Source organism: Sciurus carolinensis, chromosome 8 (genome assembly GCF_902686445.1).
Source record: "Sciurus carolinensis chromosome 8, mSciCar1.2, whole genome shotgun sequence".
In the NCBI taxonomy this organism is placed as follows: Eukaryota; Metazoa; Chordata; class Mammalia; order Rodentia; family Sciuridae; genus Sciurus; species Sciurus carolinensis.
The window spans coordinates 16,554,441-16,568,300 of record NC_062220.1 but is presented as its reverse complement, the minus strand read 5'-3'; the positions used below and the strand labels follow the sequence as shown (position 1 = coordinate 16,568,300).

Here is a 13,860-nt window from a genome sequence, read left to right as displayed (position 1 = left end):
CCTGTTAATGGATTAGGAAAGCAGTGTTACCCGTTGCATTAAAGGGAGTGCTTTTTGTTTTGTTTTTCCTAATAAACAGTAATGTAGTTAGGAACTTGGTGCTCTAGAACTATGTGATATGTCGACTTATTTCATCTCTGTGGTGTACCCAGAATATCACTTGTTAAATTGTGGGCCACAGACTTAAACAGACTATAACTCTGAGCACCCTCAAGGTCCTGTCTATGTAAGACCAGACCAGATTTTCTTTATATTCTTCAAACAAAACCACAAATCACAACTGATTCAATGCAGAAGCAAATACAAGAACCCAGTTCCTTATTTTTAAAGCAGATATTAAAGAGAATTTGCAGCAATGTAAAATTGTGCTGTTTTTTAAAGTACAAATGATACAATGACTCTACTTTTTCCTGATATCAACTCCTGATATCCCTGAGGACATACTATCGTCCTCAGTGTATTTGCCAAGATAAAACAGTAAGAAGAGTGAAAACTTTTATTTGGGATTTTTTAATGGTGAAAATATCTATTAGAACTTCTCAAATGTGATATTTATATGTCTTATTGTTTGATAGTAATTGTCATTGAAGTTTTCTTATAAACTTTCTTTTAACTTACAAAAGCAGTTTGCCCTGAAATAATGTCTTTTCTTTTAAGATTGATTGTTCAAGTACTATTATGCTGGACAATATTGTGAGGAAAGACACTAGCATAGATCATGGCCAACCAAGACCACCCTCAAACAGAACCGTGCAGTCACCAAATTCATCAGTGCCATCTCCAGGCCTTGCAGGTAAAATTGCCTTCTTTTGATTTTATAAGTGTTTTTCTAGTTCTAACTCTACTTATAATGATTTAAAATCCCTTCACTCCTATTTATTTATTTATTTATTTTTTATTGTAGTTGTAGATGGACAGAATGCCTTTATTTCATTTGTTTATTTTTATGTGGTGCTAAGGATTGAATCCAGTACCTCACAACATGCTAGTCAAGCGATCTAAGCGCTCTGCCACTGAGCTACAGCCCCAACCCCCTTCATCCCTTTTTTGATGAATGATTAAGATGTATCTACGTTTTTTGTACTACCTAAAATTATTATACCTACAATGAAGAAAGCAGAGGTGAAACTTCTTTATATTCTGAATTTCAATAGAATTTATAGGCATTATAGCACTTCTTGGGGAAAATTAGTATTGTACTTACTAACAAATTAAGGTGCCTATGATGTGGTCTTCTTCAGGATGTGATTTGCCCGTTAAAATTTCCTAGTGATGACACACAGAGACAGCAGTGTTTGGGTGGGTTTTTGTTTGTTTGTTTGGTTGGTTGGTTTTGTTTTGTTTTGTTTTTGGTGTAAGAATATTTAATGTATCTACTCATTTCTTCTGAGAGCAAAACACTCTAATACTACTCCTGGAGACCTAGGCATTATAGGTGTTTTAAACTGAAATGAGGAATCAAAATTATTATTTCTTTCACCAGTCACATGAATATAAGACAGTTACAGAATCTAAATAGAGATACCTATTTTAAACTAATAAATTTATGATAAATTATGGCAGAGAAGTTGTTTATCACATGACAAGTTTATACAAATAAATAAGGACCACTCAGTATTGCCTAAGGACACAATAAATACATAATTCTGTAAAGGAGCAATACATGGCCAATAAAACATATTAAACAAAAATGTTTATTCTTTGCCAGGTGCAGTAGCGCATTTGTAATCCCAGCTATTCGGGAGACTGAGGCAGAGGATTGCAAGTTTAAGACCAGTTCAGTGTCTTGGGGTGACCCTGTCTGAAAATTCGAAAATTTGAAAAAAGGCTGGGATAAAGTGGGATAAAGGCAGTGGTAAAGTGCCCCTGGCCTTGCATATATAAACAAGCAAGGCGAACACTACCACTGATCTCAAACTTGGCAATCCTCCTACCTCAGCCTTCTGAATAGCTGGAATTACAGACAGGTTCTACCATGTTTTTTTGGAGTTATTTTTGATTGTCACACTCCAAGTTGGAACATGTAGAGAGCTGCTACTGGCAATTCATAACTTGTATTGGCCAGAGACGCTGCAAAACATCCTGTAATGCACAATCAATCCCTGACAACAAAGAATTCTGTTGTCCAAAGTCAACAGTGCTGAGGTTGAAAATCCTGCTGTTCTAATAGGATATGACAGACTATGCTTGAACTTTGGCAGCTGCTTATGTTTCATAGAATTTTGTTGCATGTTCCCAGTTTCATTGTAGTGACAAATGAGCACATTCAACAGGACTTCAAACTTAATTATCAATTCATTTATGAATATGTATGATTTCCCCCTCCTTAGGACCTGTTACTATGACTAGTGTCCACCCCCCAATACGTTCACCTAGTGCCTCCAGCGTTGGGAGCCGAGGAAGGTAACCAGACTTAACCATATCCTCTAGTACAGTTGTCCTTCAGTATCCATGGCAAATTGGTTTCAGGACCCTCCTGAGGATACTAAAATCTGTAGATACTCAAGTCTTTTATATAAAATGGCATCGTATTTGTATATGAACTACACGTATCCTCCCTTGTACTTTAAATCATCACTAGATTACTTATAATACCAAATACAATGTAAATACTATTTACATAGTTGTTATACTATATGGTTCAGGGAATTTTGAAAAAAAAGAAGGTCTATACATGTTCAGTATAGACGCAGTTTATTTCCCCCAAATATTTCCCATCCACATGTTGGCTGAATCCATGGATGTGGAACCCAGGGATACGGAGGGCAACTGTACATAAAATCTGTAATCAGATTTATTTTGCTATTGTTCAACATGTTTTAATACTCAGTGCATTTTGAACAGCTTTTATCTTTAATTAAAATTTTAATAAATTAATGAAGGATTAAGTATACCTTTATCTTTAAAGATAGAAAATTATTTATATTGGAAATATATTTGATATTAACATAATAGCAAGGAAAATTTGGTATGAAAGCACCACATACAATCAAAATTTTATGGAAAAGAAACAATAATTTCATTATTATCTGACTTTTCTAGTGATCAAACATTCATTCTGCTTAAAATGAACAGTTATTGAGATTTTAAGTTGCTACTTTACTCTTCCTCTCTTTATGTTTAAAAATTGGCCCTAGATAGTGAACCCAGTTCTTAACTTTCTTAAATGGAATACACATTCACATTCTCTGAAGGGAAAGGTTTGCTTATAATCTCATGAGAACATTGTGGCTATCTGTACAAGGTTTTCGTTCCACTAACTTCTTTAAGTAATAAATAATTTCTGGTTTTCACACTGTGACAACAAATTCTTAATGAGAGCCTCAAGTTCTCATTGTCATTGGCTAGAAAGGGAACTAGGAAAGCCCACAAAAGGATACTTAAAAGGTACCAAATCTGGTTGCCCTTTATAGACCCTCAGAATTTTGAAGTCATTTTTATTTTAAGCCATATTTTATTTGTCCTTCCAGATATATAATGTAACTACTTGGATAGGTTAGTATGTAAAGCATTTTTATCATAAATGAAACGTGCATATGGTGATTACATTTAATTTATGCATCATTTATTACTGACATGAAGTATTTTGTTATGAAGATACAGCATTTTCCAGAGTACTATTTTTATAGTTGCTGTGAGATTTTTTACTGTAATTTTTTTTTTTTCTCTCTTTCTCTCTCTCCCTCTCTTTTACACTTACAGCTCTGGCTCCTCCAGCAAACCAGCAGGAGCTGATTCTACACACAAAGTCCCAGTGGTCATGTTGGAGCCAATCCGAATAAAACAAGAAAACAGTGGACCACCTGAAAATTATGATTTTCCTGTTGTTATAGTGAAACAAGAATCAGATGAAGAATCTAGGCCTCAAAATGTAATTACATCAGTGCTTGCAATACTACTCATACTTAGGGGGTAAGAAAAGCATCGTCTCCAGTACACTAGCTATAGCAAGAGGACAGAAGACTCTACAGAGATGTATCTAAAGGGAGAAAAATGTTCGAAGTATATTAAAGCATTGAATAACCCTGCAGAGATTGGCATAGAGATGGGTACCTAGAAAAATAGCAAATGAAAAGAAATTAAAAAAAAAAAAAAAACTAGTGAAAACACAAGGTGTAAGAAAGAGAATGTAGTCAATAGTACATTTTGTGGTTTGACAATGGACAATATTTACTTAATCATAATGATGAAACAAACACCTGAATACAGTAGTAACTAAAAACTGTGATACAATCAGGATATAATATGAATACACATTTAGCAAAAATTTTGAATCTCAGAATACTTAACCAGTTATGACAGATCATTTGGAGTAGATGCTAGCTATAAACAGTTATACTGACCCCTACGAACTAAAAAAGCAATAAAGCAATGATTACTAAAAACTGTTAAGAGGATGGTAGTGGTAGTGGTGCATGTGGTTTAAGGAGGTAGTGTAGAGTCAGAATATAAAATCCTAATCTACAGATATTCTACAGCAGGAAAATCACACACACACACAACCAGGGTATTTAAAATCGAAAATTCACAGTAAATTTCGCCTTTATATCTATAATGCAATAATGTTTAAAAACTATAAATAAATAGAAGAAAGACCAATAAAGTAGAAGAAAGTAACAGGGGGAGGTAGGAGAAGAGAGAAAGGGGAAGTAGTAGGGACTGAATTGGAGCAAATTATATTCCACACTTTTAGGGTTATATCAATATGAACTCCAATATAATCTATAATTATAATGCACCAATAAAAAAAAGAAGAAATCCATGCCAGGCACAGTGGTGCATGTGTATATTCAGAGCTACTCAGGGGACTGAGGTAAAAGGATTACAAATTTGAAGCTAGTTTAGGCAACTTAGTGAAACCCTGTCTCAAAATGTTCACCGGGAGGGGCTAGAGTTCTAGCACAGTTGTAAAGTGCCCCTGGGCTCAATCCCCAATACTATTTTTAAAAAATTGAAAATGGAAGATCCAAGAAATTATTGTAGAAACCTTTTGTTTAGAAATATGGTAAGCTGGGTACAGTATTGTGTGACTAGGCAGATGCAGGGGACATGGAAGTTCAAGGCTAGTCTGGGCAAAATCACAAGACCATATCTCAAAAACGAGCAACAAAAAGAAATGAATGTAAATAGCAGGGGAGAAAAAAAACTAAATTTAAAAATCGTTGCCTCCAAGGAATGAGTCCTTTTAACTATATCTACATTTATTACATTGAAATTTTTTTAAAAAATGTTTAAAGGAGAAAACGTGTATTAGAAACCTTCACTATCCTAGGATCCAACACAAAATTTAGATTCATGTTCGAAGTATAATTTTTGTGTGGTAGGTATAATTTGAATTAACGGCTCCAAAAAATTACATTATATTTATGGTTTGTATGGTTGTCTTCCCAACTACTCACATCTAGTCTCTGATTTTTTTAGCCATCAGCAGATTTTAAAATTTCCCCTGTTATCCACACCTTTATGCCCTTGTCTTCTATATCATTAGAGACTAATACAGTTAGTGATAAACATATCCTATTCTCAGAAGTACTCATTAGACCCCTTTGAAGTCACCAGGTGCCTCTGAGAGTAGTCTATAGTCTAAAATTGAAATAGTGCTAACACCAAAAAGCCACTTTCAAAAAACATTCATGTGTGTTTACGTATACATATATGATAAACAATGATATATACACATATATAATGCAAAAATGCCAATTTCAAACTTAATACACATTATGTACATATGTATGTATATGTATATTTTTTTTAATATACTCTCTCTTATTGCAGACCAACTATCCAAGAAGCATACTTACTTCCCTGCTCTTAAATAGCAGTCAGAACTCTGCTTCTGAGGAAACTGTGCTAAGATCCGATGCCCCTGACAGCACAGGAGATCAGCCTGGACTCCACCAGGAAAATTCCTCAAATGGGAAGTCCGAGTGGTCAGATGCCTCCCAGAAGTCACCTCTTCATGTTGGAGAGACGAGGAAGGAGGATGACCCCAATGAGGACTGGTGTGCAGTTTGTCAAAACGGAGGGGAACTCCTGTGTTGTGAGAAGTGTCCTAAAGTGTTCCATCTTTCTTGTCATGTGCCCACATTGACACACTTTCCAAGGTAAGTAGTACCTCCCTTTCCACATTCTTTCACTATAAATAATAGCAGCAGGGCAGGGGTGTGGCTCAGTGGTAGAGTGCTTGGTTAGCATGCTTGAAGCCCTGGGTTCAATCCCTAGCACTGCAAAATAATAAATACCAGTAATCAGCTAATTGATGATTTTTACCTTTGTGTAGAAACTTACATGAAATTCCACTTGTTGCAAATGTATACTCCCAAGTCCCTAATAGTAATCTTGATTTCCCATACCCTGTCTGCTATTCCCTGTGCTTCTCTTAGAAAACCTGTTATAAGGGGGAAAAAAAAAAATAACAGATCCATTTAAACTTCCAGTTGCAATAATAATACCAAGAGTTTTTCTTTTATCCTGAATCCTCTGAGTAAAAATGCTAATTATACTTCACATCAGCCCTACATTAATGTTTATTTACTTAAGGTGAGTTTTCTTTTTTTTCCATGTATGAATTTCATGCCTTTTTACTACACTTTAACTGGACTTGGGCCCTGGCATTAAATTTCTGCTGTTTCCACTTTCCTCGTTGTACTTTGTACCTAGTAGATGTGGGATAAATACTTAGTGATTAAAATTTATGCCAAGTCCATATCATAGATGGCATGTAGGAGGAGGTGGAAAAGGGAACTAGTAAAGGAAGACATGATGCATTAGAAACTTAAAAATACTTTACCCAACAGTGGAGAGTGGATTTGTACTTTCTGCCGAGACTTATCTAAGCCAGAAGTTGAATATGATTGTGATGCTCCCAGTCACAACTCAGAAAAAAGGAAAACTGAAGGCCTTGTTAAATTAACACCAATAGATAAAAGGGTAAGTCTTTGAGCATTTCAACCCTAGAGTGGTGGACAACTTTTTGTTAGTGCATTAAACTTTAAACTAATTTCTTTTTTCTGTAGGAATTAGGAATCTTAAAGAAAGACTAACACACACCATAGAAGCTTAAAATACTGTATCTGAACAAGATAAATATCTTCTCTTTTATAGATTTTGGTCTTTTAAACTTTAGTCTCCCTTGAGTAAATATTTTCATTTTTACCACAGATAAGTCTTCTTCCTCAGAATTTGTTGAGACTTGGCACCAACAAGATGGCCTTTTCTATTCACTCTTCCTAGAAATTATTTTATTCTTTCACCAAGTAGTACTACATTTGTACCAAAGCCAGCTTATATATTTATCTGCAATTAATATTTAAAGCTACTAGGTTAAGCTAATAGTTAAAACTACTAAAGAACATCCCTTGCTAAATTATTAAGTAGAAAACAGTATGGAAATTGACATGCAAGAAAGGGCAGAAACACTTGTTGCTAGTACTACCCTAGAATAAACCCATAAGCAGAGAAGTGGCAGCACCTGCAGTGGGGACCATATGAATGCAAGGGGCCTTAAGAATCAACACTCGAAAGAAGAGGCTCCACCTCTGGATCTCTTAATAGCCCTGTGGTCTTCCTTTATTGATTGTTAATTCGCAGTACATAAACTGGGTTAGTGGAATTCATTGTAAAGAACTTCAAATGGGTTTCTAGTGCTTCCATTTCTGTTCACTTAATTATAGTGAACAAAATATCTCAATCACATACATCCTAAATTATCAAACACTAGTTACTCATTGGGAAGGAAAGCAAAATGTCAATATTCAGTGTTTTTCCTGTATATTCATCAGGTTTTAATTGTTAATGTGGTACATTGAGATCTATGAAATTCTTTTAAGGAAAATAAGCTATGACTTTATTGTTGTGTTATATTTTTATTTATTTATTTTTGCTTAGAAGTGTGAACGCCTCCTTTTATTTCTTTACTGTCATGAGATGAGTCTGGCTTTTCAAGACCCTGTTCCTCTAACTGTAAGTATTAATATCATCTAGTTCATATTTATACAATGGGATGATTTTTTTCTTTGAAATTTCATTCATGAGAACCTACTTTCCATGCTATTTTTTCAATAGTTTCTTATATCTAATCCAAATCTTAAAATTATTTATACATATGGAATGCTTTGAATCTAAATAGATACATTTTAATGTTAAGTAATTGACTAAAAGCTTCTGTTCGTTTCTCAAGTATTCTTCTCATCTTAACTCGTTTACCTACTGTTTGCAGATGATTTCTGTGTTTGTATCTCAGAAGGTTTAGGAATGTGTTCTAAGCTGTTGGGGATAAAACTTCACATTTTAGGTAAAGACTCCCCAAATTTTCTGTACTTATTTTGATTTATAGGTCTAGACTTAAGAAATAAGTGGACTTTTAACCAACAGGGGGAAAAAAAAAAAAAGGAAGGGAATGTACGTATATTAATCATTGGCTTCCACCAGGTTCATATTGAAAGTTTGATATTACTTTGTTGCATTCTTTTAGAATGCTGCAAAAAGGGTTCACTACCCAAAATATGTTCTATGCTATCTGAAATTTCTTTTTAAATGTAATAATTTTAAAAAATTTTTTTTGATAAATTGAAAAAATTAATGCAAAGAAAACTGGTTTAGGTGAATTCATTTCACTGAAAATAATCAGCTTCTTTCTTAAGAGCAACTTTTGAGAACTTGAGATAGGAAAAGGAAATAAATACTTTAAGGGGAAAAGGGTCTTTTGTACCCAAAAGAGGCTGGTAATACCAGTACAGATTTAAAGTTTTTTAACCCAAATTGATGCTTTTTATGATCCTGGCTTACAGCTGCAACAGTAAAATGTCCCCTTTTTCTTGATATGTATATATCATCACATTAGTCCTACAAGTTCCCTAGGATTATCCATATTTGGAATATGAAGAAATGAAGTTTCATTCAGATCAAGTAACTTATGTAGGATCATACCACTGAGCCACAGAGCTGGGGATTAAGCCCTTCTTTACCACTTGCTACAATGGTATGCAGTAAAATCATTCATTCAGCTAGAATAAAGCTTTTTCTCTAGTAATTGCTGTTTGCTTAATAATGAAGAGGGAGACTAGAGAAGGTTTAACAGGGAATATGTGAAAACAGTTTTTCATAAAAATATTGGAAACATTTTTTGGAAAAAGTGAAAGAGAACATTCCTAATGTGTGGAAGGCAATATATGTTTCCCAATGTTGCTGTGCAGGTTTTCTTACCAGTAACAAAACTGTATAGAGAAGAGGAATGAAAACAATCTCAGTTTTATATCCCGTCTTATAGAATATATTTAGGACCAGAGAGAAGTCAGTTATTGTATTACAACATCTCATTTATTTTGAAGGTGCCTGATTATTACAAAATAATTAAAAATCCAATGGACTTGTCAACTATCAAGAAAAGACTTCAAGAAGATTATTTCATGTACACAAAACCTGAAGATTTTGTAGCTGATTTTAGACTGATCTTTCAGAACTGCGCGGAATTCAATGAGGTGAGGTGGGAAGAATAAATATCAATGCGTGAAAGTACTCTTAGCCTGGACCCCTTCTAAATATACAAAGAGACCACGATGTGTACACTGGAATAAATTTCTGATGTTGCAAGTCTGTCAGGGTATAAAAGAGGTAATTAGAAAGATTGCCTACATTTATATTCAAAGGCTTATTGTATGGTGAGTGCAGATGCAAGTTAGAGCTGATAACTTGAGGACAATTTAGAAAATATTCTTTTAAACCAAAAGTATTCATTCTTTTATCTTGGAATATTACACTTCCAGACTTTAGTCTTTTTGATGTTTATCTTGAAATATTAAGGATATATCCAAGAAGTTCTCATTTAAATTTTTCTCATCTCAGTTCATCTGAACATCTGTCAGATTGCATCCTTTTGTTGATGTTCTGTTCTGTGTTTTTGCTACTCATTCCACAGTACCACATTTCTTTTAATTTGTTCTAAAAACACCATGATCCTATGCTTATGGCATCTCATTGATCTATCTTCAGTAATTCATTTCTACCTCCATTTCTACCTACCATTTCTACCTCCTTTGTGGACAGTACAGATAAAGCAGTCTTTTATTTCACTTTCAGCTGATCTGTAGACTTTTTCCAGTCCCAATACTTATATATTTTGTTAATGACTGTACATAAACATTTTCCAAAACAGTTCATTGATATTCATAATCTCTAGAGTCAAAGGTAAACAGAAATGTTAGAGTTTACATTTACTGACTGTCTAAAAAGTTGGTCTTATTTTTTAATTCATATTTTTATTTTTATCCAACAGCCTGACTCAGAAGTAGCCAATGCCGGTATAAAACTTGAAAGCTATTTTGAAGAACTTCTAAAGAACCTTTATCCAGAAAAAAGGTTTCCTAAACTAGAATTCAGGAATGAATCAGAAGATAATAAATTTAGTGATGATTCAGATGATGACTTTGTACAGCCCCGGAAGAAGCGTCTCAAAAGCATCGAGGAACGCCAGTTGCTTAAATAAACAGCACCATTGGCATATGCTTGTTTTTAGATTTTTTTTTTTGTTTGTTTTCAAAAAAAACATTTTGTCAGTAATTTAACATCGATACAAAGAAGAGTTTGTGAGCTCTCTGATCTGTTTTTGACATTTACTAGACTTTGATTTCTTTAATAACCCATTTCTTTTAACCTCATTAAAAAGAAGGAAATGAATGGGAAAAAAAATGAAAGAAAGGAGGGGAGGTAGAAAGGATGGTAGAAGAAAAGGAAGAAAGTAAGAAGCATCAACAATAAAATAAAGAGACATTCCTCCCACTTCTTGAATTTCAGAACCACAATTTGGAGCAATAGCTACTATAGAAGGGAAATAGACTTTGTATGAACTCTGAGTTAAAATTTTAATGTGGATTGGATGTGTGCGTTAATCTGTTTATAGAAGTTAATGCCACTACCCATTAATTATGGCCCAACCTAAGAGCTAGGTTTATTGTACTTAAAAGCAGTGCTCCCCAAACATGAGTGGTAAGGATCTTTCCCAGGATGCCAACTGGTGCAATGAAAGGGTAGATTAGCTGCTATTACAAAGGCACCTAATGGTATATCTTGTAAGATGGCAACTGTATTAAAGAAAAATCAGGAAAACAAACGTTTGGTTTTTGTTTTCGTTTTTATCTTGTTTATAGAGGTGTTTGGTGTAGCAGGTATTCAAGGCCATTTACATTTCTAGATCTAGATTTTCTTTAGCTTTCTCCCCTAAAGGAAGTAAGTGTGCACATGTTTGGTCTTGCTGTGTGTCTATGTGTGGTTGGTTGGTTTTTTTAATTGTGCAGATGTCCGTTTATAACAATCCTCATTGTTTTCAATATGGCTTTTAGTGGAACTATTCAAAATATAAAATACAGCTGGGCACATCATATTCGATTTGAGGTTTCTTCAACATATGTCCTCTCGGGCACTAAAAAAGTTCCCCTGAAAGGGACTAGTTGTTATGGTTTTCTTCAGTCTTTAAAATGAAAACGTGTTGTGAGATTTGAGAGCAGGTATGTGGGGGAAATTAGAGTGAAAATATTTTTTTCTGGTGCATCTATTTACTGGTTTTTTTTGTTTGTTTGTTTGTTTTGTTTTTTAAGAATAAGAATCAGAACCCCAAATTTCATCCTTGATCTGACTTAACCAGAATTTCTTTTTCATTCTGATCGAGATACGAAAGATCTGTATTCTAAGAACAGGCATGTTGTTAACAGGTCAACCCAGCTAGTTTAATATCCATTTATTCATTATGTGTTCAGTGTTTTTTTAGGACCAGATGAACTGTCAAGGAAATTAGGTTAAGAAGAAAATTGCTTTGCCATATACTAATCCAACATTTGACTAAATACTTACAGGTGGATATTTTTAGTTTACCAGAGTAAACCTTTATTAATAAGACACTACAATTAACATCTGGAGGAACTGTTTCTTTTTAGGAAGACAGAATAAAAGTACAGTTAACTCGAATTCTGTGGTTGTATTACCTCCCATGAATTAAAATAGAGGATTTGGTTTTATCCACATGACCTTATTTCTTGAAATGGAAAATTTGAAAATATTCTGTGGGTAATTCATTGGATTTTCAGGTATTTCTGAAGATAAAATATAAGGAGAAAATACCTATTAGCAATAGTTTCCCATTTTCTATATAGACTTAGGTCTTATCCATAATATATTAATAATGTATTGTTAAAAAGTTTTAATCATTTTTCCAAAAACGTGATATATGGTGGTGTTTGTTATTGTGTTGTTTTGAATATGCATTTGACATTTGTTCACCTATTAGTATGTGAACAAATTTTGATAATACATAGACCTTTTTGTCTGTTTTTACTCCAGTATTTTTAGCCCAGCAGCTATAAGAGCTTTTGCTAACACATTTATTATTGGTATCTTAGAATACTGCTCTTCTGGTAGTTTGTTCTCCCACACTTGTCTTATTTGTCTTCTTAGTTTAAACAGAGCAATACAGGTAGAATTATCACTAAGGGAGGTAGGGCTTAAGAGAGAAAAAAATATAATTTCCTAAATTTATCTGAGCCAGAATTTCTACTAATGTATCCCAAACTGTCATTATATTCAGTGCCATATTAACCTTTTAAAACAGTATTTCTTTTTCACTGTTACCATCTTTTGCTGAATGAAAAGCAGTTGAGAACCATCTTTCCTGTAATCATATAATAATATAAATTATATTAAAAGCAAATGTCTTGGTTTCTCTCTCCTATTAACCCTTTCGTAGTGGTCTCTTAAGTCCTGTGACCTTATTTAACAAGTGCCTATGTGCTCAGGTGGATCCCAACTAAATAGTTCTTAAATTCTATTCTAATGAAAGCTAGAAAATAGAGGCCTCACGCTATCCCATACTCATTTTGAAAGCACCCTCCCCCCCAAAAAAATATTCAGTGTTAAACTTTTACACTCCAGTATGTACCTATGACCAAAATCTCCGGGACACTTTCCTCAGGATTTTAAACTAAGAGCCCAGTAACCTAGCTGCAGAACCCCATTGCTGAATGTGATCGCAACTTTAGCCACAGCCATAAATGAACAGACCTTATCGGAATTGGGACTTCAAGAGTTTCAACTCAGTTGCTTTCCAGGTGCTAAGGATCTCATCTTTCTGGCAGTAGGAAACCCAAGGACACAGTTGAGACTCATATAGCTATGACAGACATATAAAGGACTAAGATAAACCATGTTAAAGGCAAAATATATCTTTACATCAGATTCTGGCAGTGCGAGCCTTTTGTCCTTTTAATTAACAAGCTCTGCTTTTCTGAACGGGCACAGGAAAGTGGAACATGTTGGAAGAAAAGGAACTGCCCTCTTCCCATGGTAATTGTACTTTATTTTCCAACCTAAAGAACAGACTTTGTTTTACTACCACACAATAGCATATAGCTTAGGAAAGTTTTCAACAAGGTTAACTCCACAGTCCAATTGCTCCATTTGTGAATTTACATTTCAAAGTCCTCTGCTGTTCCAGTGCTTCTAAATTTGACCTTTCTCAGAATCTGAAAGGAGGAACTCTTCCTCCTATTGAGACCTGATCCAAATTAATGTGAAGCCCAAAAGTAAGTTACTGTATGTGAATGAAAGGTTTTTAGGTTTAACTGAAGATGTACTCAATTTCTATTTATCCATATGAATGAGTGAAATCAAATGATCTGATTAGCCATTAAAATTATGAACATGACCTTGAGTTCATCCATCTGATTTATCAAGCTCCTTCTTTCAAATAACCACATACATATTTTACTACATAAATTAATAGTTGATGGCTTTACAAACGTGTATTGCACCTTCATCTTGGATGGACATTACTGAGTCATAATCCACATGCAGGTAATTCATGTTCCTGAGAAT

At 34.2% G+C, this 13,860-nt stretch overlaps 1 protein-coding gene across 2 annotated transcripts in view; it reads left to right on the top strand.

The window, feature by feature from the left end:
• Positions 1-13,860, top strand: part of Trim24 (tripartite motif containing 24) — a 112,900-nt gene extending 99,040 nt beyond the window's left edge. Inside the window, exons 12-19 of one of the 2 annotated variants that reach the window (XM_047560487.1) lie at positions 658-793; positions 2,331-2,403; positions 3,703-3,871; positions 5,776-6,104; positions 6,798-6,930; positions 7,888-7,962; positions 9,330-9,479; positions 10,274-13,860. In XM_047560487.1, the coding sequence (XP_047416443.1) occupies positions 658-793; positions 2,331-2,403; positions 3,703-3,871; positions 5,776-6,104; positions 6,798-6,930; positions 7,888-7,962; positions 9,330-9,479; positions 10,274-10,483 (1,275 nt within the window). In that variant the 3' untranslated portion in view covers positions 10,484-13,860. The remainder of the gene's footprint in view (positions 1-657; positions 794-2,330; positions 2,404-3,702; positions 3,872-5,775; positions 6,105-6,797; positions 6,931-7,887; positions 7,963-9,329; positions 9,480-10,273) is intronic. The other variant, XM_047560486.1, reaches the window with a different exon arrangement.